Source organism: Nanorana parkeri, unplaced genomic scaffold (assembly GCF_000935625.1).
Source record: "Nanorana parkeri isolate BGI_ZX_2015 unplaced genomic scaffold, ASM93562v1 scaffold2045, whole genome shotgun sequence".
NCBI classification, from domain to species: Eukaryota; Metazoa; Chordata; class Amphibia; order Anura; family Dicroglossidae; genus Nanorana; species Nanorana parkeri.
Window position 1 is genome coordinate 33,125 of NW_017308313.1, and position 26,834 is coordinate 59,958.

Here is a 26,834-nt window from a genome sequence, read left to right on the forward strand (position 1 = left end):
TAGTATTTGAGGTTGAATAAAGAGATTAGTCCATCAAGTCCAACCTATTAGGATCTCATTCTAGGAGTACCTGTACCCCTGTATATTACCTGTACCCCTGTATATTACGGTCCCTTAAGAAATCGTCCAAAAGTTTCTTGAACAATTCCACATTATTTGCTGAAATCACCGCCTGTGGCAGTGAGTTCCAGACCCTAACTGATCTTACCGTGAAGAACCCCCTTCGCCCCTTGTGCTGGAATTTTTTTTCCACCAATTTTAGGTGGTGGCCTCTAGTTTTTGTAACGGAGTTAATTTTAAACAGTTTATCGCTAATGTTGCTACCACCATTGAACATTTTGTACATGGAAATCATATCCCCCCTTAATCTCCTCACCTCTAATGTGAACATGTTTAAATTTAGTAGCCTTGTCTCGTAGCTCTGGTCCTCCATACCCCTAATTAGTTTGGTTGCCCTCCGCTGGACTTTTTCCAACTCAAGGACATCTTTTCTTAGTACTGGTTTTAACATTGTAGTTTCTGGCTTCTGCCATGAGGCTTCTATTGCAGAACTTAATTTGCATTGCCCAGCTGCCAGATTGACCCTTTGCTACAATACTTTGTCAATAACCTGCAATAAGAGCTTAGATGAAGAGTTCAGACTGCCTTCCAAATTTCCTGATTTGCATATTTGTTATGGGTCAGTGACTCACAAAATCAGGGATGAGTTTTGCAGTCAATTAACTGGTATTTTCAGAAAGAGGTGTCAGGGAAGCACTTGGATGCAACTGGTAGGCGTTCATGTTTCTCTCAGAAATCTAGTTTTCTGTAAAACTGGGATTTGGCTCCCTGAAATAAAGAGCCAATCCGGATTTTACATTTCCCTGGCCTAATTAAGCTTATGACTTTTTAGATAATGCTAACTGTCTTTATGGTGTCTTTAGTCTTTGGGGAAAGCCAGGCTATCCTGGCCTGCCGAGAGATTATATGATAGCAGCCCTGTGAGTACACAGCTATTATTTGGTGGAGCTGGACAGGAGGTCTACTTACCTGCCAGAGAGGGATATGAATTATGTATTAAGTGCCAAAGAAGTTAAGATTTGTTTTTATGTGTATTATTTTTGCATGAACGCAATTCCTATATTTGATGAAGTGGAAGGGTCCCCAGCAGTGCATCAGCTGTCGCCCATAACCGCTAGATGTAATGGTGTATACTCCATGTTGCAAGGGGATCTGAGGGTCTGTCATGTACTGCACTTATGGCATGTCATGTGCAATTCATGAGCTTGTTTATATGGATGTTTTGGGTAGGATTATAATTTTTTTACATTTTCATAACATTGTAAACTTGTTTTATCGGGGCAGTGTGCTCTGATTTTTATTTTTTATCAGATCATTGCCTGCCAATTGTGACGCATTGATGTTTAACCATTTGTGAAACTGATGCTCCAGGTTGCATAGCCTTGAGACACTCTTGCATTGTGACTTACTCTGATATTGACTGCCTATGTTTGATTGAAGCTAAAATAAAGCTGCTTGCAGTGTGTTTGAAACCTAAAGCTGAAGTACATTGGGGCTGTCTACCCCAAGAGACAACAAAAGGAAGATGGCTATCATTACAGAAGTCAGCAAAGAAAAATAGCAGCAAAGAAAATGACAAAAGCCTTGAGAACTACAGAAAAGTGAAAAACAGCTTCAACCCCAATATACAAAATAATGGCCACATAATTTATTCTGACTCCGATTGTTGTGATAGCGATGTATCCCTTGTTGAAACCTCTATGCCTGGCCCGTATAAGTAGATTCAATCACTGAGGACAATCCTTGTCAGATAGCTGAACTCACCAATACCGTGTTCATCCACAAAGGTTGCTTTATTCTGAACGTGAAGATAACAGGATAACAGCGATGAATGGTTACAGTATTATGCGGTCAAAAGATGATGCCTTTCCTACGGTACTATGCAGAGTACATGTGTCCTGATTGCATGTGGCTGTTAGCTTTGGCCATGACACAGGAAATACTGACCAACAAGAAAAAGGGTGGGGCTTACATACAGAGGAACTGTCATCGATCTCAGGGATATCAGGTCAGGTGCAATATCACTAAAGGCCACTAGATGGCAACATGTGAACTAGATATACAAAACGTCCATAGGAAAAGGTATAGAGAAAAACAATCTATATAAAACTTCTATCTAAATAACTTCTATGCCCCATTGGGGCGGCACACTCCCCGTCTGGCATTGTAAATGTCACTATTTAAATCATGATGGTAGTTATGCAGATGCAATTAACAATGTAATTTGCTTCGATGTCTTGAAACCTGAAAGACAAAGAGAACATGCAAATAATGCAATAACATTAACTTTTAAAGTCCATAAACTTGTAGCTTGTCCTCTGGACCTAAAAAAAAACAAACATATATCCACAAGTCCATATGTCAGATGAAATCTGGAACAGTCCTTTCAAATGCAGTAGGTCACCTTCCATGGGTGGCAACTTGTAAAGTTCCTTAGTGAAGAAACAAGATAGTCTCTTTGGCAGGCTGAAGGCACTTCAAATAAGTCCATCCCTGGATGTGCAGGGTGCACGTAGGTACCTGGAGAACATGGTGCTCATGTAACTCCAGCTGCAAAGTCTCCATGTGAAACAGGCACAGTTCCATGCTTCTAGGTGAGAAGAGTAGCTGGGGTAAGATTGGCTGTACGCTTTGAAACTGTAATCTCATCACTCTTGATGAATAGATTCAGCTTGGCAGTAGGATTGTTTTTAGCAATGTCTTGCTTGTCACTAAAAGATTTTATCTCTGTGCTAGAGATGTTCTGTTCTGCATTGTATAGTAGAATCAGCTGGCTTTGAGCAATGTCTTTTGCAGAAAGATGTTTTTGGCATATGTGCCAGCCCTGACAGTGAGTATCCTGTGGCTTAGTGTTATAGCAGTGTGTGGTATGGACTAACCTTGCAGTAGTGCGGTCAGGCCTTGTCCACTTGGTGAAATGACAGCCCAAGACGAATCCTTGTTCAGATCTGGTTGCAAGGATTTTGCCTTCAGGACGAATCTCTGGATCTCTGTCAGGATCTAAAGGACTGACGACATCAGCTGTGGTTTCTTCTGGATGATCCAGCAGGAAGTCAGGACCTGTTGACCAAGAAGAAATTGTGAAGACACTGGCAGACACTGGCCTGGTGGCATGATCTGCAGGATTAACTTCTGATTGAACATAATGGCATTGTTCAGGCTTGGAAGCTAACTTAGCTTTGCCAAACAGAAACCCTATGTGGGTGTGATTAGAAGAGTCTCTCAACTTGATGTAGGCAACAGCTGCTATGGTCTCAGTAGATGCATCTGAGGAGATATGAAGCTCTTTCTTCTGACTTGCAGCAAGGGAAGCTGAAGTGTAGCAACTTTACATTTGAATTCCATGTAAGGTATGTAGAGATTGCTGTCTCTGTAAGGATTTACCTTGTATGGATTGACACCATGAGCAGTGTCCCGGAAGCTTAGTCCAGGTAGACGTGGGTCTGTCTTTGCCAACTCTAGCTCCATGAGGAGGTCACCCAGATCTTGGAGCTTGTGATAGTCTTTGTTCCCTATTTTTGGGAAGTTTTGCAGTCTCTTGAATAGAGCGCTTTCTATGGCTTCTGAGCTACCATAGGCTTGCTCAAGTCTTGCCCATGCTGCAACAAGACCTGCATCTGGGTGGTCAACGTCTACTGTTCTCAGTCTTTTAACACGATCTGCAGATTCTGGCCCCAGCCACTTTATGAGCAAATCAAGTTCCTCCTTGGTAGTAAGGTTGAGATCAGCAATAGCAGCCTTGAAGGTTGATCTCCAGGCCCTGTAGCTCTCCGGACAGTCATCAAACCTTGAGAGACTAGTGTTAATGAGCTCGCGGCGTACCATATATCTGGCGAAGTCAGCCATGTCTGATCTCTCACACTTTGGTGCCAAAGTAACTTGTGGAACCCCTTGTGTGTGAAAGTTCTCTGGTGATGTAGGGTGAGGTTTACCAGGATAAAATTATGTTGCATGAGCATTTAACTGTGGTGTAGTCTCTAAGGCTTCTGCTGGCTGTGGCTTGTTACTGGAAGTCACCTTGTTGTTGGCAGGAGGTGATGTGGTTCGCCGCATAGATGCACTTGTGTTGTAGACTTGAGGAGGCTCAGGTATTTGGAGCTGAGAGGTCTCTGTGTTGAGTCAGAACAGTGTTGTTAGTAAGAGGTACAGGCGATGACTCTGTATCTTTGCAAACATCATGTTCAACTGGGTCTTCCAGTTCTGCTGGGATAAGACAGTCTGAGTTAGTACTTTGTCCCATTGCTTGTTCAAGGACCTTCAGCCTTGCTAGGGCACCTGCTTCCTCTTTCTCCATTTGCAGAATCTTTATTTGGGATTCCATCTCTGCTTGGCGAGTTTTGCTCTGAGCTTCTATTTCCGCTTGGCGAGCTTTGCTCTGAGCTTCTATTTCTGCTTGGTGAACTTTGCTCTGAGCTTCTATCTCTGCTTGGCCAGCTGCCATCTCTGCTTAAAGAGCTTTGCTTTGGGCTTCTGCCTCTGCTTGAAGAGTTTTGCTTTGAGCTTCCATCTCTGCTTCTTTCTTAGCAAGGGAGCTTTGCGCTTTCCTGGATTCAGCATCAGCGCGGGCCTCTATTAGCTTGTCGCTTAATGTTGAACTTCTGGAGCGAGAGGATCTAGAAGAACGTGCAGTATGCTTGGTTGATGTTGATCTGTGAGATCTGGTCTCCTGCAGCTGAGCAATGCAGAGTTCTGCCTTATAATTAGCATTTTTCATTAAGAGATCCCTTTGTTGGTTCAGTGCATCAGTTCTGGTCAGTTCTGCTGAAAAGTCCTCTATGTTACAGTCCTGCAAGAAAGCTGTGTATTTTGCAGACAGTCACTGGTAACGTTCATACGCAGCACATAGGCGATCTATAGAGTCTCTCAATTCAGCTGGTTGATCATTAAAGTGTGACAAAACTGACATGCATTGTGAAGTTCTGTCCCAGAGGTCTGACAGATTGCTGGAGAACTCATCTCTAGTGGCTTCATAGTTTTCTCTGAGTTTCTGTGTCGGTTTTATTGTACGTTTGGGTCGTACACTCTGTTCAGCAATATCTGCAGAATCAGCTCCCTGTACATCTGCGGGTTCAGAGGCATGATGTATCTGCGTTGGTTCGGCCATAAAAGAGTGTTCAGAGCCTTGTCTAGACATTTTTCACGGTTTTGCAAAAAATGGTACTGTCTCTTTAAGAAGACGAACAGCAGCTTAGACAGGTGGGGTAACACAGTTCAATGTAGAGAAACAGTTTTCAACATTCACATGAAGTGCAGTAAGCTTGTGCGACCAAGTGCTTTCACAAGATGGCGGATGGCACTGAGCTTGATTGCAGATTAGGCACACACATGTACATAGGCTGTATGATTTCTATGCATCTTTTGACTATTCTGACTCCGATTGTTGTGATAGCGATTTATCCCTTGTTGAAACCTATATGCCTGGCCTGTATAAGTTTATTCAATCACTGAGGACAATCCTTGTCAGATAGCTGAACTCACCAATACCGTGTTCATGCACAAAGGTTGCTTTATTCTGAACGTGAAGATAACAGGATAACAGCGATGAATGGTTACAGTATTATGCGGTCAAAAGATGATGCCTTTCCTACGGTACTATGCAGAGTACATGTGTCCTGATTGCATGTGGCTGTTAGCTTTGGCCATGACACAGGAAATACTGACCAACAAGAAAAAGGGTGGGGCTTACATACAGAGGAACTGTCATCGATCTCAGGGATATCAGGTCAGGTGCGATATCACGAAAGGCCACTAGATGGCAACATGTGAACTAGATATACAAAAAGTCCATAGGAAAAGGTATAGAGACAAACAATCTATATAAAACTTCTATCTAAATAACTTCTATGCCCCATTGGGGGCGGCACATAATTGTTTTTTCATAAACGGAACAGAAAGGCTTTAAATAGATTTTGATTTTTTTTTTCGCCTAAACTATTTTCAATTTTGTCAAAATGAGTATACATATATACATCGTGTTTGTATTGTGTTGATTCATTTTATTTACCAGAACTATGACATCACACACATGCCTTTTTCTTTACTCAGAGCGACATTTGTCCAGTCACGAAGAATATTCTGGGTGGGAGTTGAAAGTCCTGTACTAACAGTAAGTGAAGCCATTTATATTGAATGTATCTCTAAATAGGAATGAAGGTAGATTTATGGGCCCCTTAACAAAATCCAACAATAGGGTCTTCATACAGCAGTATCCTATAACAGTAATCTAGCAATTGTTGCTTGCAGTTTCAGTATAATATCTGTAGCACAGATAAATGTGCGAGAGCTTACTTTCACTTGAGTTTTAATGCTGGACCATCTTTGCCCAATATTCACTAAATCCACTAACATTTAATGACTCACTTTAGTTTTTCCAAGGTTATCAGATGGTGTTGATTGGCCAAGATAAGACACTTGCTTTATACAAGTGTGTAAAAGCTGTAATATTGCTTATAACTCTAAAATACAGAAATATGTCATAGCTTAAATAACTTTATGACTTTTTTTTATTCCAACTTGCTCCCTATGACATTTACTGTTATTTGAAATTGAATAGCGCTTACTTAAATATGCTTGGAAACAACATTTTGGAGAAATAAAAAATAGGACATGTTTTAACCCATCACAACCAGTCAAGTTTCTTATAATCTTATATTTACTTGTTCTTCTAAGTATGGGCACAGACATTAGAAATAAATCTGCTGAAAATACAAATTTTTGTCAGTAAAGGGGGAACACCCAAAGGCATTGAGATCATCCCCCTAACCATCTAGAAACAGATTGGATATTATAACTGTCATCTTAAATGTTATGTTTCTCCTAGCCAGAACGAGTTTGTTGGCACAATGACCATCCTCAATAAGGAAGAGTAAGACATATAGTACTTTTGCCACATATGGATTTAAATCCATTATATTTAGAAACAAAATGTTTAACCAAATAGTTTTTAATCACATGTACATCATTTGATATATATATATATTGTACAGTATAATATAGTTTCTACACTAATATGATTTTTTCTGACTTCAGAATGTCAATAGTCCCAGCACATCCATCATTCCTCCTACAGTGACTATAACAATTGCTAGTAATACAACTGGTACTACCTCAAACTCTTCCAGTCCAAATTCTACCGCTCCTTTGACCACTCCCGGGAGCACATCTACGTCAGCGATCCTTACTTCTATTTCTCCACCCACTCATATAAGTCGGGATACCTGTGGAACCCAGAAAATTTGTCTCAGCAGCCCTTCTGACTGTGACCCTTCCAAAACCACTAACTGCCACTTTATGTCCTCAACCAAGACAAGTAATGGAGGCTATCACTTTGAGATTAGCGGACCAGCAGCTGGATATGTAGCCTTTGGATTTTCAGATGACCAATTTATGGTGAGAACAATTCTGTCCCAACATTTGACATTACCATCTGTGTATTGTGTCTTCGTATTGCAATTGAAGGCAATGCATTTGTAAATAGTAAGGCAAGAGTTTGTTATACATTTCTAACATATATCTCATATTACTGATTTATTTTATTTCTCTGCTTTATATTATTACTTAGAGTGTATGTCAAGCTAAAACCTTTTTTTCTAGTTTTGTAGAGTGGTGAAGCATAAAAATCTGGTAAAATGACAGCATACGTAAGAGTAAATCTCTCTAATGCAGCCCAGAATGGCAGCAAAAACCTGACAGTTCCGTTCCCCACTCCATCCAAAGCTAAGAAAAAAAACTTTTGTGACTTAATATACACTATAAAGATTATAAATGTACAAAAGACATGCATTTTGATTCGTTTCTAATTTTTTGTACTTTTGCACTCTCTAGTGGCTAGACTTTATTTTGCATCAGTTAAATTAAACTAATGATATTAGTATTTGCCATTTTTTATCTTAAAATTCTAAAATATTGCAAATGAAAAATATTTTGTTTTCAAAATGTTTAGAAAAATTAAAAAAAATATTACCACAACACTTTTGTTGAAAAGAGACTTGAGACTTGGGGGCCACAAAATCAAAGAAAAATATTTAGATTTTCTGTGAATACACTTCAGTGACATTTCTGCTGAATTGATGCATATTTTGTGTTTGTCTTTGTAAAGTTTGCATTTGTTTATCGTATCTATGGATCCATATGCAAGTGATTAGTGATTATTTAGTAAAGGTCCACAATAAAAGGTCATTTACTCCTTTGGTTAAAACACATTGCCAAACTTCCCTTATTCTGATCCAAAGGATTCACTGTCACTGACCAGAAACATGTACACAGATCAGGAGTTCTTCCAGCCACCACATTATCATCAAAAGCTGTGCTTTGTGAATGGCAATAGACACCATTCCGATGTGGCAGGGATTCTGAAGTGCAGCTCCAGGTGTACATTCATGAAACAACTCAGTTTACAGAGGACTGTCCAACTAAATTAATACTTAGCAAAACAGCAGCAGATGTAAAACATTATGAAGAGGTTGAAATGCCCTGCCACCATTCCGCTCAGTTCCTGGAACCCATTGACGTCACTGGATGGCAAGAGCTGAGTGGGATGCATCCCCTCCCCCTAAAGCTGGCTATACACCCATAGATTATCTACAGACTTTCTATGGTCAGATGGAAAAAGTGCAACAGATTCCTCCATCTAGGCTAATTAGGTGTGGATGAAGGAATCTCCCCCTGGGCCAAGCTTCAGTATCTTGCTAGTTGGCCCCACTGGCTCTCAAAATAACTGAACAATGCCTGCATCCAATCAGATTGCTCAGGTATTTTGAGAGCCAGCGGGGCAAGATACTGAAGCTTGGCCCAGTGGGAGATTCCTTCATCCACATAGTTTAGCGTAAATGGAGGAATCTGTTGCACTTTTTCCATTTGACCATAGAAAATCTGCAGCTAATTGTAAGGTGTATGGCAGGAAACTGCGTTATGGGAGGCAGGTAAGGCAGAGCCTCACCTAGTATTATGGAGGAAAAAGCTGTCCGCTTCAAGTCTGAAGCTGCCAGATTTTTCTCCATTCAGATCGGTTTCTAGCAGGTTACGTAGCAGGGAAAGCCTTCCCGCTGTGTAACCTGTAATTAACAGGCAGCGCTGCATCCAGCTTTTGACAGATAGGTTACACAGCAGCGGGCTTCCTCACTGCTTGTGTAACCTAACTAGTGAGGCTGGGGAATGCCTCACCCGGAACCAAAGGTACCGCACATCCTTGGTGTATGATCAGCTTTAGTGTGCTTCACCAGCATATACCGCAAAATATCCCGCATATCTCGAAAAAATGCTAGCAACCCTGGGCAAGACCTATAAGTTGTATTGAACTTCAGCAATGAAAAATCAAGCTGCTTGCTCTGATAGACTTGGCTATGCTGTTTGGCAGAGCTATGTAAATCTGAGTATTAGATGAACTGCATTACAAATCCATGGGCATGTAGATCAGCATATTTCTGCCGTCTATTTGCCATCTATTTGCCTGGATTTGAGCTTAAAATCATCAGGAATACATCAGGAACACCTGAGCTTGCTTATGTGTTTCATTCAACACTTAATGTGATTGTAAATAACCAGATCTGAACCCACGAGCTGCAACAACTAAGTATTTTGATTTGCCTGGAATGAAGATTACTTATGCATAGAGCAACAATAGCAAAGAAATACAAGACTTTACTAGTGTTGGTTCCGGATTTAAGATGGCTCATATGTAATGTTATTATATTAGTACATTTCTTTTTCAGTATATAGTAAAAATAAGTGCCACAGTAATTTATTTGGATGGATCCTACAAGACAACCTGGAGTGACATGGAGTGATGTGTTTTGTAGCTAACTAGTTAATATATTCCTAAAGATGTATATTAGTTTTCTAATAGAGAGACACAACTTAAAGAGAGACAAACTTAAAGAGAGACAAATGATTTTGAGTCCAATACATGGCCAGTGGTGACCATGTTTTGCGTGAAACCCTGAACAGTTCAAAATGTGTTGGAAATGTTTAATCATCGCCTTCTGATGTCTGCACTGATGCGTTCATGTGTTCCAGGGAAATGATGACATTTACATCTGTGGGATTAACGCTACAGGTCAGGTTCACATTCAGCATGCATATGCAGAAGGAAGACGTCGACCCCAAATCTTAACTCTGGTAATTTCCATTTATTTCATCACTATGCCAACAAGAATAGGAAAAACGTGTCCCTGTTTTCCGATCTGCCTACAGCTAAAACATCTTACTGATTTTCTAAGGTTGACACTCATGATTTGGGGGTTGAGAGTCTTTGAGGTGATAGTTTGGCTTTAAGCATTGTTATTCTGTGTTGACATTTTCTTTATATATGTAGTGCAATTCATACTGAAATTCAATAAATATTGACTTCCAGATGATTTAGGGCAGGCTTACACCCATTCCAGTGCATTCCAGCACAATTAGCTGCTGGAACGCACTGGATTGCATTAGAAAATCCTCCCTGTATTCTGGGGCGGAAAGGGGTGTGGTGGTGCATTCAAATCAATGGCACCGCAGCCACGCCCCCCGCTCCCAGTGCGATCGCCCACACTGGAACGTGAGGCACATCAATGTCTGCGTTCTGGTCCAGCGCGATCGCAACAAAAAGTGCTTGTACTTTTTTTTTGCGATCGCACTGGACCAGAATGTAGGCATTGCTGTGCCACACGTTCTGGTGCGGGTGATAATACTGTCGCTGCGGTGCCATTGATTTAAATGTACCGCCACACCCCCTCCTCCCCCTGAACCAAGGGTGAATTTTCTAATGTGATCCAGTGCATTCCAGCAGCTAATCACGCTTGAACGCACTGGAATATGTGTGAACCGGCCCTAAAAGCTACATTGTGAATGCCCCAAGCACTCTTACATGGCAGGCATTTTAAATATCAGTTCCGGTTCTTTTTTAAGAGTGTAAAAAGTATGGGCACAATTGGAACAGATTTATTGCAGATTGCAATATGGTAAGTTATTAATATGGTAAGCATTAACCCCCTGAGTTTTCAGAGCAGAGAGGAAGCCACTCAGCACAACATAATACCAGGGTGCAGATGATCACTTTTAACACTGTACTAGCTCTGGCTACTAAAGTGCTTTACAGGATCACCGTGAGCCACTGAGGTATGACATATGCATACTTACATTGGACAAAGCCAGACCAATGCAAGTATGCATTATAAATTGTGCCTGGAGTTCAACTTTAAGTGCTGCAAGGAACCTAGAAACATCTTTTTAAAGTTGATCTAAAGCCAAAACTTTTTTTTGTGGTGGTGATGGGTTAGAACCATTGTCAAGTATTTTTTGCTGTGCAAAGAACCACTCCCCCACTATGTCTTGGTAAGCATTGTTACCAGGACTGAAAGTAAGGTAGAATCCAAAATTTTTAGTTATCACTGAAATAGCAATAGCTGGAAAACATTTCAATTGGGGCACGTTTCAGTGATAACTGCCTAAGGGGAGATTTCATATATAATTGAGAACTTTCTTCTTTGTTATGCCTCTGGGCCAGGAAGTAAAGGTGATTCTCCCCAATGGAGCACAGCAAGTGAAAGAAAAATCTGACAGGGATTTCAACCCTTCACTACTCTATCCAAAGCAAAAATAATGTATTTGTTTTTAGCTATACTTTAAGAAAATGATCATACATGCAAATTGCTTGTTTTGCATTTGTCTTGTGCTTACTGCTTCCAATAAAGAAAATGGCAGAAATGCTTACTGGGGAACTAAAAGACATTGGTTTCACTTTTAGTGATGTCAACAAAACAATGGGCTGTTGGTGACTGAAATATGTTCTATGATTTGTCCATCTTGCCAGACTAATGTAGAAGCCAGTCTTCTGTCATACAGTGGTGGAGTGATACAATGCACGTTCTCTTCAACGAACCAAATCTCAACACAACAGCCTGTGCTGCAATCCCGATCCAGTAACAGTTCGGATGTGTACTATGTGCTAGTTTGCTATGGGCCCTCTCTTAATGGTGAGAATGCTTTACATTGTAACACACAATTAATATACCTATTTTTAAACACTTAAAGCCAAATTAGTGAAAATTCAAACAAGATTTATCCAGTAAAAATTACACTCCCTGGAATTCAACAACATCTGTTCTTCAACAGGATCTTTCTTGTACTATTTACCTTATATAAGAAACGAGTGAATGTTACCTTTGATGCACATTCACCTGATATTCACTAATTTTTCTGAAATTGTTTAAATCTTAAAACTTTTTGTACTTTTTGGTTTAACAATTTATAAAAACCTGACAATTAACCTTTCACCATGAAGAGCTTATGTCAGTAGATTCACCTGCATGATAATACCTATTCTTCACAGATACTATACATGTGAGATTTGTCGGCTGTTTGCAGGCAGCTGCACGTGCCTGGGGAACTATTGTAAACATTTTGAATATGACTGTCGAATGCAGGGCAAATTCCATCAAATATCACTTAGGCAAATAACTATTAATTGCTCACTGGTTGAATTGCCCAGTAATTCTTTGATTAATAATAGGATTTTTTGACTTACCTGTAAAATCCTTTTCTTAGAGTACAGTACATGACAACTGGCTGATTCAAAATGACTGGATAAAGTCATGTGGTTGGACACCTCCCATCACTAAAGAGGGGTAATGTCCTGTGTTTTGTACTGTACTCCAAGAAAAGGGTTGTACAGGTAAGTAAAAAATGTTATGTTCTTGATCGTACAGTACAGGGCACAGGCCGATTCAAGATGACTTGGACATCCAAAAGCAATAAACAGAGGGGTGGGGACCCAACCTCAACCACCAGACTGTGCAGCACAGGATAACATAACCTGCTGCCTGTAGAACCGTATGGCCAATGTCAGCATCCGATGCTGCCTTAAGATCAACCTTTTAAAAGAAAATCCAGCCCTGCTTGGAGAAAAGTGAGGATCTTACCTACTGAGAAAGGATCTAGATTTTTTTCTTTCTCAGCAGGCAAAATATACTTCTCATGTACTGTAACACACCCTGCAAGATGAAGGCTTCCTCGCCATTAATAAAGTAGGTATAAACTCTTCTGGTACATCACTCTCCCTCAGAATCTGGGCATTTACAGCCATACTGTCAAAGCTAGTGACTTGTGACCCTAGGGAACTGTGTTTCTGCCCTCTATGTCCAGATGCCTCTATCATGGCCGAAATCTGACTCATGAAAAATTACATTGATGCTGTAAAATCTTCCTTACTAAGTTAAGGAGAATGAAAGCTAGCGGGCTGAGCAGTAGAAGCATTATAGGGTAAAGGAATTAAAAGATTGACTAACAGACAGAGTCCAAAGGGGAACCATCAGTTAACACATTACGCCCACTAGCAGCTGCCATACCAGTCAATATACTGTATACCCAGTCATCTTGAGTGTCTTGTACTGTACAATCAAAAAATAGCATTTAGTATCTTTGTCAAATCAAGAAGTAAACAATACTGTGCAAGAGATATCACAGGCACCTAGGCAAACAGGGTGGAAACCAGGGTTAAACTAATTATCTTTTTGTTATTCTTGTTCCCTAATTATTTTGCATCGGGGGTTGGAGGCTAGCGGATAACCAAAAATTAATTTTGTGTGAAAGGTTTAAACTATTGGGGGAAAAAAGCACTGACATGTTCTAGGACCCTCCCACTTTATTATTTAACAATTCTTTCTTTATAAAGTATTGGACAAGGGTAACATTCTGGATGTACTGCTCCTAATCAACCTAAATTAAAGGGAAATTACAGTGGCTTTGTACAAAATTATTTTATTTTGGTCACGAAAAATGTCAAACATACTTTTGATTCTGTTCTAAAAAATGTTTAGGACTGATTAATTCTGCTGTAAATTCTTTACTAAATACCCTTTAGTAAATAGCGAGGTGATCGCTGCCTCAGTGCAACACACTTCTGGGGAAAGTGGGAATACCGTAAAATTTTCCACATAGATTAGTGTCAACATGTTATCTTTAATAATTGCAAGGGCCATAAAAAAACCTATTCTTAAGCTCATTAGGAAAATAATTGCCTAACAAGCTTAAGTTGTCTCAGTTGCTTGCCAAGATAGAAATGCATCATGTATATATCTGACCCAAATAAATTTATATTTTGTATTCTGTTCCGTTGCATCAAAAGAAAAAACTCTATCCTCCCACCAGTTGGGGCACAAATTGCTGTGCTCTGTGTTTATAGTGTAAATAGTGTCAAAGAAGAAGCAGTGGTTATGTTTAATAATGAATTTCAAAAGATCCTGACAAAATTGTTTATGGGTCCTAAGAAGGGTGCTTGTAAGACATGTGTATATTCTTGGATGACATGGATGTTAAAAAAAAATATTAAATTGACTTTAAAAAAAATAACAGACAACTTTTTGTCAATTACTTTTAATCAATTACATAGGATTGTAATATGTGTCCAAAACATCTCAATATATTGTCCACATATTCAGTTGTGGTCATTGTAAGAATTTAAATATGTAGCTGCAGGAAAAGCAGTAATACAGACTGGCTCAGTTTCTACATGCAGATCTGCATAAGTACCTGTTTTTAGGCTATTTAGCAATTTAAACTTGACTGTAGAAACGGCCTTTGGATAAAAAAATGGTGGTTAGGTAACAAATAGGGATGTTCAGATACAAGTACCGTACTCAGTACAAGTACTGATACTCTTCCAGCTACAAGACTAGAATAGAGAGAAATTCAGAAGTTAGGAGGCAGCTGTCATTTGTAAGGAGCATACGGAGCTCCTGGGATTTGTGCATTCCTGTTTTAATGTATGATTTGTTTTAGTAATATATATTTGGGATGCACCAATACCATTTTTTCAAGTACAAGTACTGATACTTATCCAAGTACTCACAGTAACAAGTACTGATACATATTTATTGTTAATTGTCATGTGGCAGTTTTTCTAAAACAATACAGACTAATGATTTCAGGACAGTGGTGGAGTGCCAGAGCTAGGTCCCAGCTGCAACCACTACAACCCTGGTAGTTCTGGTGAAATGCCAAATGTCGGCACTGGTATCTTAACTGGTATCTGAACATCCCTAGCAACACAAATCTACAATGTATTTATTACACCATCACTGTTTACTTCCTAATCATACAATTTCTGTAGGTAGGTAAGAAGAAAAAATATAGTAGAATGGAAACAGAAATCACATGTGATGCACACTGACATCATATTCCAACCCATCTACACTCAATTCAAAGCTAAAAAATAGTTTTGACTAAAGATGCATTTTCTGCCAATAGATGTCCCCATTTGGGTTGAATTACACCCAACATCCTTCAAGACTGAGGACACTGTGAGTGAAAGGCATCATAGTCACACCCCAGGAGGTGGCATCACTGCTGTATCCTGCACTCACAGTGTAATGATGCACAATCACTTCAACGCAACTTTCTGCATCACAAGGCGGGGAGGGGCCAGGAAGGAATTGGAGCGCGTAGACTATAGTTGGGCTTTCATTATTTAGTATACTGTATTTGTATTGTTAGCCATGAATGTCTCTAATCTTTTCTATATTCATTAGGTGCAATTCAATTTCATGGGCCCAGTGTATTCATAAGTGACAGCAAAGTAAATCTTTCTGCAGTTTCCAACGTGACCCACACAGAAAATGGAGTTAGTGTAATGATCAAGGCACATGGTTTGTAATGATGTTAATTTATTTTTCATTTTCTATTTCCCATGAGATAAACTTTTTACATATTTTTTGAATATAATAATGTGAGTTAAAATATATTACTTACCAATTCTTAGACAGCTTAACTGAATAATGACTAGCAGTCTCTTGGCATAAAGCCATGTCATCGGCTGCATGACATAGGGCTGCTCTATAGGCTGCATTCATTCCCGCTGGTGCTGCTATATGGGCGTCCCATGTGTGATAGGAAAAGCTGAGAAAAAGGGAGAGCAGGGCAACCTTGACTCCATCAGACAAGGGGCTGCTCTATAGGCTGCATTCATTCCCGCTGGTGCTGCTATATGGGCGTCCCATGTGTGATAGGAAAAGCTGAGAAAAGGGGAGAGCAGGGCAACCTTGACTCCATCAGACAAGGGACACCCATACAACAGCATCAGTGGGAATGAATGCAGCCCATACAGCAGCACCAGCAGGAATGCATGCACCAGTGGGAATAAATGCTGGTTTGAATGGACCACGCCATCATACAGAAACACATGCTAACAAAAATATGAAGGTACCTAAAAGTTTTATCTAGCTTTTATGGCTGTTTTTATTTTGTAAGTATAAATATCATAGGAATGGTTGCACCTAAAAATGTAATAAAAAATGTGTCCATTTGGGGGGGTGTGGCTAGGATGTGATCTGGGACAGACATCCGTTGGCTGAGCTCAGCTACCTTAATCCTTCTTTTATCCTGGCATGGCTTCAGTATCCTGAGCCCTCTGCCTTACTGATCTCTCCTTCACTGCGGACTAATGGATGCTTCCGGATTTCCTTTGAATATGTCTCTGAGACCTCCCCAAGCTACTTTTTCCGCGCTTGACCGAGGCAGCCATCCTGCCTACCTATACCTCTTCTTCATCTCCCACTCCTCTGCCGATATCTTGGCTTTATTGGATAGAGTGGCACTAAATTGGTTGTCAAATGAGAAACGTGAGTCCTTGGTCAAGCCCGTAAGCACAGAAGACGTTTTTGCAGTCATTTGATCCTTTCCTAATGGTAAGGCCCCTGGGTCTGATGGCCTCCCCATTGAATTTTGTAAGGCTCACACTGACATACTTGCCCCTCATTTATGTGATATGTACACTAGCTGTCTTGCGACAGATGTTTTGCCGCCTTCGATGAGCGAGACTCATGTTACCCTGATTTATACACCTGTATAAATCTGAAACATAATAGACTCATACATGATTTGATTGACTCAGATTCAATTGCAATGGGTGGACACTTATTTAGGAATAATTGTCTCAGGTAACCATGGTGATTTTCTGCAGTTGAATGTGTTACCTGTCCTGCAAGAGGTGAAGGTGAAACTGAAGGCATTGGGCAAACTTCCATTATCTTTACTTGGCCACATTAATTTGATCAAAATTAAAATGGGCAAAATGCGACATCAAAACCTTATCTCATATGATACAGGAATGGACCTTAATGCCCTTCTCTACTTCTTGTTGTCGATAGTCTGTGCCGATTACCCACTATTATAGATATCTGCCATATACCAGATTTGGATAACGAAACTTAGAATGAGGTCTGGGATTTGCCTTTTAAATAATTGATTGCTATTCGGGATAGATTTCTTCCATTGAAATTGACACATCAAGCATTTTTTACGCCCTCACGTTTGAACAAACTTAATCCTGTGGTTTCTTCGGCTTGTTGATGTTGTGGACTCTCCAAGGGTTTTTTTTTTCTCATATATATTGGACTTGTCCTAGGATTGTACCTTACTGGAGTTCCTTGGATATGTCCTCCGCAGCCACAGATGTCTTAAGCTGAATACGTTATATACTATGATGTCTTTCTTATGGGATGAGCTACTATGTAATGCAGCACTGTTGTGGGTAACTGAATGAGCCCTCCCCTTTCTCCCCCCCACCTTTTTTTTTGTACTTTGGAACACTACTTGGAGATTTATCTTGCATATGTTCTAGAAGCTGCTCTTTTATTTATCTGTGCCAACCCACCTGAGTGTTAGGACACACAAACCAAACCCCTCTCCCCCTTTTTTGACTTTAGCAGATTGTTGTACACTGTCAATTGTAGTTTCTTTAGTACTGTTTTTTCCTTTCCCTTAATGGGGTCTCCCTGCGATGTTAGAATAGATCTAAAATTGGAATAAGGATCTGGTGCATGGGAAATAATTGGAACTGGCCAATATAATTTAATGCTATTAAAAAAACATTAAAATAAATTATTACAGAGTGAAAGAATATGCATGGTGTATAACTATTAACTGCTAGTATTGGTTACAGGTGCTCTCATGCTAATTGCTTGGATGACCACAGGAAGTCTAGGAATGGCTCTTGCCCGATATTTCAAAGTTGCGGCACAAAAGCTGTTTTTTGGCAAAGCCTTTTGGTTCCAGGTAAACACAAGACAATTTTCTATTTTTAAATAATTACAGGGTCAATTTTTGAAAAAAACAGGCATGTTAAAGGTGTTATTAAGGTTCCTATTTTTTAGCTATTATGCAGGGGAACTAAGGCTAGATCAGGGCATGTTTGATGACATCCGACTGACAGCGGCTGAAATAGAAAAAACCTGCAAGCTCCAACTGGTCTCTGGAAGCTGAAACCACCAGAGGGAGCTAGTGCTCTCCATTCAGGTATACTATGACTGCTGATATGTGTGGCATGGACACCTACACCAGATACTGAAAAAGCTCTGCAGCACAGATACACAGAAGGGACATTTGGATATGTCCATGGTGTTTCCTGCCCCAGCATCATAGACAGTGTCAGCTTAGGATTCAAACAAGATGCATATCAAGACAAAAATTACAAAAAGGATATTCATAAAGTAATTTGCATAGATATGTTTAAATTATTTTTTGATAGTTGGTCATTAAGAACACTATGTTAAAATGCACTATGGGGCATATTTATAAAGAAGTGAATGTGTTTTAATTTAAAACACGTGCACTAGAAAGATACGCCTGCAGTGAATATGTGGTGATTGTCACAATCACTGTTCTATAATTACACCTCTATGTGATAATATAATACGTATCTTACTGTATAGGTAAAATTTAGAAGAGGGAACAAATATTATATATTAGGCATGTGCACAGCATAAAAATTTGTTTCGGGCGAAAAAAATGAAAAGTGAAAAACCTTTTCAGTTGATGATACAGATAATTATGCTGTTTCCGATTCGGAGACAACGAACATCCAAATCCAAAAGCCCACATTTCAAAAACAGAATTTTTGGCCACCGGCACATTCTGCACATGCGCGTTGCCATTTTGGAGGCGGGGAGCATGATGTCACATGGTGCATGTATGGGCGCCTCCATCTTTGATACAGCAAGATGGCGCTACACATACAAAATAAATTACTAAATGCCTAAATATATTTTTTCAATATTTGGTCATATAACTTTATCCTGGCATTTGTGCAAACAAAGGGATGGGCCAATGTAAGTAGTGCAAAATGTATGAATGTATGTTGTTCCTCTCTAAATGCAGATTCAGTCTGTTCAGACAAACTGAAAATGCTTGCTAAGTTGCAGTTGTTAATGCCCAACTTGAGCAAAGACTTTTAAAGTTTTGGATAGTGGTAGCCCAGTAAAGCCTTCATAAAACAGAAGGTCCATTCCACCACATATCCCAAAAATATGAGAATTTTTCCTCATTTCAAGACAGTGGGCGGAGCCACGAAAATCATCCCTTTGTTTTCCGGTTATTTTATTATTTTTTCTTTTTTATTGTACATTTATCCAAGCTTTTCATTTGCTGCAAGATAAAAATAGGACTGGGGTTTAGGGTTTCAGGTTTTATTTATTTTTGGAAGGGGGGTTATTTTCTGTTGCTAGGACTTTCTTTATTTCAGGGTACATACAACACTTTTTAACAACACTTGTTGCTAAAACAGGCAAAGCTGCCATTTGTTGCAGCACTTCACCACATACCTGTGTGGTAAAGTAGTACACACCAAAGCAGCACATATTTATCCGCCCTATTATCATAGCTGCAATTAAAGCAAAAACATTTTTTTATACAGGGATAAAGTGAGAGGCAGAGGTTCTGCACGTGGTGGTAGTAGGGGGCGAGCAGATTCTGGACAAAGCAGTGGTTGGGCTCAGAGTGGCCGTGGAATACAGCCACAGTATGTGCAAGAGGTAGCTGGGTGACTGGCAAAGACTTTCTCTTTTTCCTCTTCCTCTTCCACAGAGCAACCAGATGTCTGTAAAAGCTGGCAATGTACCCTCTTCTTTTTCCTCCTCCTCCCTCTCTGCTAATCATGCCTCACTGCCAGTTAAAAAATGGCAATAAGGAGTCAGTGAAATTATTTGGTCACATGATCACTGAATTGCTGCAGGAGGATAATTTTGGTCATGCACAAGCATTCATTCTTTCAGATACTGAGGGTGAGGAAGATAGTGCTATGACGAACCCTAGAGTACAGATCACTGCTATCTCCAGTGTGAGTCCACAGAGTTTTGTAGTGTGGGTCTTTTTTCAACATATCTGCTGCCAACAGCACTGTTATGGTCTGCAGCCTCTGCCTGCAGCATATCAGCCATGGTAAAAGTTCCAGGCGTTTGGGTAGAACATTCATGGAGAAACACTGCAAGACAGAGCTTAGTGTGAGCAGCACCTCAATGGGCCAAGTTGATAGCAAAAAGCATGAACTCCTCTTCCTTCATTGTTCTGCTGCATTGCAACATCTGCAATCTCTAGTAACAGGAAGCAAAGTCTTACAAGGAGTTTCAGTGGTAAAGCAAAGACTTGAACATTTGCAGAATTCTTCTACACCCACCCCGCCATCTCCAGCAGCATCGTTCCCAAGGCAGGTGTCTCTTCCACATGCAGGAGCATAGAATTAAAAAGGACCGCAAATCACCTCCATGCTCAGCGCCTTAATGCAGGCTAGGCAAAACTGGTTTGCAGTTGCTCCCATTTCAGCTCAGGGAATCAGTCCCCTCCTGTGACTTTATGGCCTGGGCTACACTACAATGGTAGGCAGTCAGCCATTTTTTTTGCCCAGAAGGCCATCCCTGCCACCATGTCTGTGGCACTGGATCCTGCTGTCAATGGCAAGGCCAAAATGACCACAGACACATGGTCCAGTAAGCATGGACAGGGATGCTACATATACTTCATGGCACACTGGGTCAATTATCTGACTGCTGGGAAGGATGCAGTATGGGGCACATTAATGGAGCTGTTGGTGCTATCCTGTGTTTTGTGTGATGGTGACAGTGCAGACCTATAAGCCTTCTTCTTTACTGGCCTCATCCTCCATCGCCATATAAACCGCAGTCCACTCCCCCACCTCCCATCCCTCAAGTGCCTCAAAGCATATGCAACGTCAAAGGCTGAATGCTCCATTGCTGTATTGCACTCAAATGCCTAGGGACCGGAGCGACACTGTGCCAGCGCTGCTCACATTTCTCTAGGCCTAGGCTAAGATGTGGCTTACCCAATGGCATATTTAGCCAGGTAAGGTAACGTGTGACAATAACACTAACCTGCTGGCTACCCTTTGCCTTGGGAAAGTTACATATGTACCTTGCCTGGCACATGTACTCAAAGTGGAGGTGCGGCGGTCAATCATTGAGTACCCTGACTTTCAGGAGGCCTTTTGTCAGGCCAGAAGAGTTTGGGGCCATTTTAGGTGGTCATACCTGACCAGTGTTTGTCTGGCAAAAATGCAGGCCCAACATTAGCTGCCTGCCAACCACTTCATGTGTTACCTTTGCAATTATGGCAGGAGGACAGGCTCTAGGGAACTAGGGTTCTTTTTAATGCATCAATGACTCTTTATTCAAGACAAGTGCAGCATTTGGGTACCTTTTTGAAGAGGCAACCAAAATGGTACGCTGCAAAGAGGCAGGGATTAGTGATACAATTTCTCTCATGTTTCTCCTGGGGCACACTCCATGGCTTCTAAGACCAGGCTCTGTAGGCACAGCAGCAGGAGGAAGAGGAGGATTTGCTGCTGCCACAGTGAAGGAAGAGGACAGGGTTTGGGGTGCTGGTGGTGAGGAGGAGGAGGAAATGGGGCGAGGTTGAAGGGGACACCTCACCCCTCCCAAACCCCAAGATATGTATGTGGGCGGAGTAAGGTTGTTGAGTCCAGCCGTGTCCTTACCAACACCAAGTACACAAAGGACTCCAGGATCCTCTGCTACATGCAATATGTGGCAAGCGGGGACTTTTATGCTCAAAATCCTGCACAAGGATCCTAGGATTCGAGGTTTGTTCTGAAAGTTAAATACCTTACTGTTAAATAGGAACAGTCCATAATACTGGGTAGGGAGTCAATTCTTCCAAAAAGGAACGATAAGAACAGGTCCAAATTGGTTACATTGTCCTTTTTAGAAAGGCAAACTGTTGCACATTGTTAGTCCCATTCAGAGGGAGAGAATAGTTATTGTGTTGCCCATTCATGCAGAAAACATACTGTCTTCTCTCCGCTGTCTTGGTGAGGTCTCACATTGCAGGCCCATGTTCTAATGGGCCTTGCAAGCCTCATTCAATGAGGAGAGCCTCCAATTACGTGTCTTCTTATATTCCTGCACTAGAATGTTATAGCAATGGCTTGCTAGTGCCACATAGACAACATTTTAAAAGTTACACTCTGTTTCAAGCTGCTTACATACTGTCGAGCCACTGAATAATATTTGTGGCTATTGTCTTTTAGATTATGCACTCAAATGTCTGTTTTATAATAAAACCTATTTTTTATAAAGTGGTTCCCTTTTCCTTCTGTTTAGAATGCTATAACACATGCCGTTATTGGGTGTATTGTAATAGGCCTGACATTTGTCCAACCATTTATTGCTTTCTTCCGACCATCACCTGAAAATAGCAAGTAAGTCATCTTTAGACATTTACCAAAACAAACCCTTTTGTCTAATGTGCATTATGTAAAAATACATTGAATGTGTTTTAAAGGAGAACTATGAGGTGAGTGCTTTTCACTCACCTCATAGTTCTAGCCGACCTGTGACAATGAGACTGTCACAGGTCGGCTCAGTAGATCGGGAGGTGAGCGAACACATATCGGCGTTTGCTCACCTCACGCAGCTGGGCGGATCCAGACATAATTGTTGGGATCCGCTTCAGCATCTCAGTATACCGCGAGCAGTAGCTTGCGGTATACAGTAGCTTGCGGTATACTGTGGCGTCCTCCAGTCACCCTAAGCTCAGTATACTGCGAGCTGTAGCTCGCAGTATACTGAGCTTAGGGTGACTGGAGGACGCTAGTTTGTGTCCTCCAGTTACCCTAAGGAGAACTATGGGGGAAAGCCTTAACCCCATAGTTCTCCTTTTAAAGTCCAATTGTAGACACTTTTTTGTTTTGTTTTTCTAAACAGGGGAAAGGTAAAAACTTTTCTCAGATTTTAAATGCTGTGTCTGTTGCATGGAGTAGAGCGACATTTTCTGTTTGACACACATAACAGGGAAATCTCCCACAGTGTGAGACAGACAGCAATATCCTGTTAGAGGGTCTAAACTTTCTTTACTCTGTTCAGAGTTTTTATTGCTGCCTTTCTCCCCCTCGGGCAGGATTTCTTCTCATATCCTGCTCTGTTTCACAAATCAGACAGACCTGTCAAATAAACAGGAACTAAGGAGATTTTTCCTTACTTGCTATTCTGTGTAAGAATACACAGAATGAAGTAAGAATACTCCAACTCTAATACTTTTAACATATTGTATTGATTTCCAATAGCACTCAGGTTCCATTTACACTCAGGTTTCTTTTACATGCACACTATGTAAAAGAAGATTTTAGTAAAATGACCTAGTTTAGCAATGAATCATTTTGATTAGAAATCTGTTTGAATATTTGAAACATATGGCTTTTATTTACATTAGGATGCTGTGAGCCAACAAAAAATCAGCAATTTTGTGGCTAAATTAAATTTCCCAAAATCCTTTTGCTCATACCTACTCATGGACTGAAGCACTGAAATGTCTGTTCCTGGTCCTGAAATGAATACATGTCTGTTCCTGGTCCTACTTCAGCAATTACGGGGGAATCTCACTTTTCCTATAAGATATTTTACTTACATTATGGTTTTTCATGTAGTAAATTTTTACATTATTGCAATACTGGCACATGGGAAAACGCTATTGGGCTTCTGGAGGTATATAAGAAGCCAATAGCTGGATTGATCATTTACAGAGGCAGATATTCTTAAAAGAGAACTATGGCATAACCTTTTTATCCCATAGTTCTCTTTAGGGTCACGGGAGGACATATACTAACCCCCTCCCGTGACCCAAAGTGTCACGGGAGGAGTCATAGTGTTCTGTTTAGGCTTTTCTTCTTTTTTTTTCTCTCTCTATAGGTTGAACTTGATGGACTTGTGTCTTTTTTTCAACCTGACTCACTATGTAACTATGTAACTATGTAAAGCTTAGTATATAGCGAGCTATATACTCAGAGCGCTGCAGCCGCGACAGATCCCGACAATACCGTCGAGATCCACCTAGCTGGCTGATTGACAGCGGGCTCTGCCTATCCAGAGGCAGAACCAGTTGTGCCAGCCCCCTCTGTTCCTGCCTTCCGCGCTGGAGGATGAATCACTCCTTTGAATCATCCAGATATAAGGGCTTCCCTGATGGCTGCCAAGAGTAACACCTTATATGAAGATTTGTTTACTTTTATTTATAACTTTCACTTTTTTGTACTTCAACATCCTCCTAGACCCCTATATATGTGTATACATCTACTGTAATTAGTACCTAGAACATAACCCATTATTTATAACCACATAGGTAACTCATCTCATTTGTGAAAGTGAAAACAACTGACATAAAAGAGGCTGTCTATGTCTAAATGTAACAACCATTCCTAAAGAGGGGTGGGGGCCTTTGACACAATCTTTTATCCACATATAATGGTTTGATAATATATATAACAGCATTGCTTCACAGACTGTCATACCTCTCATCTTGGTCATGGACAATCAATAGCTGCCCTGACATATTCCATGGTGATTAGATTAAGAAACTGTTTGTATGAGTAAACATCTTCAATATTACAGAACATGTCTAGTTGCATGTGACTAACTCTCTCTCTATATAAAATAATTGGGTGACAGAATTTGTGTATGGTACCTATATCTAATCAGTTTTCCCATTTGTCAACAGGAGATTCATTTTTAATTGGTTCCATCGTATCAATGCCTCTGTGATAAAGGTTTTGGCAGGTCAGCATTTTTATTTGAGCAATCTACTTTTTAGTTTGAGACTGAAAAAAGAGAGAGAGAGAGAGCGATATGGAGAGAGAGCGATATGGAGAGAGAGCGATATGGAGAGAGAGCGATATGGAGAGAGAGCGATATGGAAAGAGAGAGAGATGGAGATGGATGTGTTCATGTCCGCCTTTGGAGCCACACGCAATAAAAGTGTAATTTTTTCTTTTAGTGGCCAATCTTTTCCTGGGACTGCAACTCATAGACCACAAAAATGGATGGATGGTAGAAGTGATGGGAGGGTTCGTTGGCTGGTGGGTGCTATTCCTAATTGTTTTTGAGATAAATGCTACTCTGGCTAAGAAAGGTAAGCAATTTTGTTATGTGCATGGTGGGTGTGGCCTAATTGTGCTAACAGTGGGAGGGGCTTAAAGGGGTATGGTTAAATAAAATCTGAATCTACTCACTGTATACACAACAGACATATACTGTAACACAGTCCTTTAGTACCCACAAAATATACTTTTATTACTGTGTCACAAGCAAGAATGACAGAGACATAACAGTAACCTTATCAAAATCATTTAAAAAGAAAAAGAAACTTCCATTGCAGATGCTTTTCTTTACACAAAAGAGCTGACACAGCTCTTGTATATGCGTACCTTAAAAAATAACTTATTTTAAAAAAGTCAGGAACTGCTTAGCAACTAGCAAATGCTGAGACAATGAATAATAAAGTGTAGACTCAGGAATATATAATTTACAGTGTAGTGTAGTGTATATAGCACATGGGTCTGGAGCATGTAATGTACAGTCCAGTATACAAAATGCCACGGAAAGGAGTGTGTAATGTACAGTCTAGCATACAATACAACATATATAATACAACAATAAGGGTTATATTCTATATAGCACAGAATACAGGGTATGTTGTTTAGGAGTCATTATATACTCCTGACCTCTGACTGCTATTCTGTATATTGCATACTACATACAGGTGGACTCCCAGCATGTGCAGGGGTAATGTGTACTTAAAAGAGAACTATGGGGTAACCTTTTTTCCCCATAGTTCTCTTCAGGGTCATGGGAGGACATACAGGTGAAACTCGAAAAATTAGAATATCGTGCAAAAGTTAATTTATTTTACTAATGCAACTTAAAAGGTGAAACTAATATATGAGATAGACTCATTACATGCAAAGCAAGATAGTTCAAGCCGTGATTTGTCATAATTGTGATGATTATGGCTTACAACTCATGAAAACCCAGATCCACAATTCCAGAAAGTTTTTGGCAGTGTGGGCAGGTGCCAAGTCCTGCTGGAAAATGAAGTCAGCATCCCCATAGAGCTCGTCTGTGGAAGAAAGCATGAAGTGCTCCAAAATCTCCTGGTAGACGGCTAAGTTGCATTAGTGAAATAAATGAACTTTTGCACAATATTCTTATTTTCCGAGTTTCACCTATATACTAACCTCCTTCCATGACCCAAAACTCAGTATATAGCGGGCAATGCTGAGACCGCAGCAGCGGGGACGAATCCCGACAATACTGTGTGAGAGAGTCAACTGTGCCCGCCCCTCCCCTGTCAGTTCCTCCACTTAGTGCTGGAGGATCAGAGAGGGGAGGGGGGAATCCCTGTGGGGAGTGGTGACTGACAGTCACCGCTCACTGCATTTTTACTCACCCCATAATTCTCCTTTAAAGCACAACTGTAGTTCCATAGCACTTGCCATAATTATCCCCCCCAGCAAACATCCCCCCGCTCTCACCTTTAACCAGCCCCCTTCCCCAGCAAACTCCCCTTCTACCTCAAGAAAAAACCCAGCAAATCCCCTAGTAAAAATCCTCCCCTCTGTAAAACAAGTCCCCCCACTTCTCTTAAGCAATCCCTCCCCAGCAAAAAGCTCCCCAGCCAAGTGCCCCTTCATATGAAAATCCCCCACCCAAAAGCACACCCCA

At 40.6% G+C, this 26,834-nt stretch overlaps 1 protein-coding gene across 1 annotated transcript in view; it reads left to right on the plus strand.

The window, feature by feature from the left end:
* Window positions 1-26,834, plus strand: part of LOC108800490 (putative ferric-chelate reductase 1) — a gene marked incomplete at its 5' end in the record, with an annotated part of 37,296 nt that overhangs the window by 6,155 nt on the left and 4,307 nt on the right. The window contains 8 exons of the mRNA XM_018572474.1: window positions 6,881-6,925; window positions 7,182-7,449; window positions 10,075-10,176; window positions 11,849-12,011; window positions 17,975-18,087; window positions 22,443-22,540; window positions 24,832-24,890; window positions 25,108-25,242. Of these exons, the coding sequence (XP_018427976.1) occupies window positions 6,881-6,925; window positions 7,182-7,449; window positions 10,075-10,176; window positions 11,849-12,011; window positions 17,975-18,087; window positions 22,443-22,540; window positions 24,832-24,890; window positions 25,108-25,242 (983 nt within the window). The remainder of the gene's footprint in view (window positions 1-6,880; window positions 6,926-7,181; window positions 7,450-10,074; window positions 10,177-11,848; window positions 12,012-17,974; window positions 18,088-22,442; window positions 22,541-24,831; window positions 24,891-25,107; window positions 25,243-26,834) is intronic.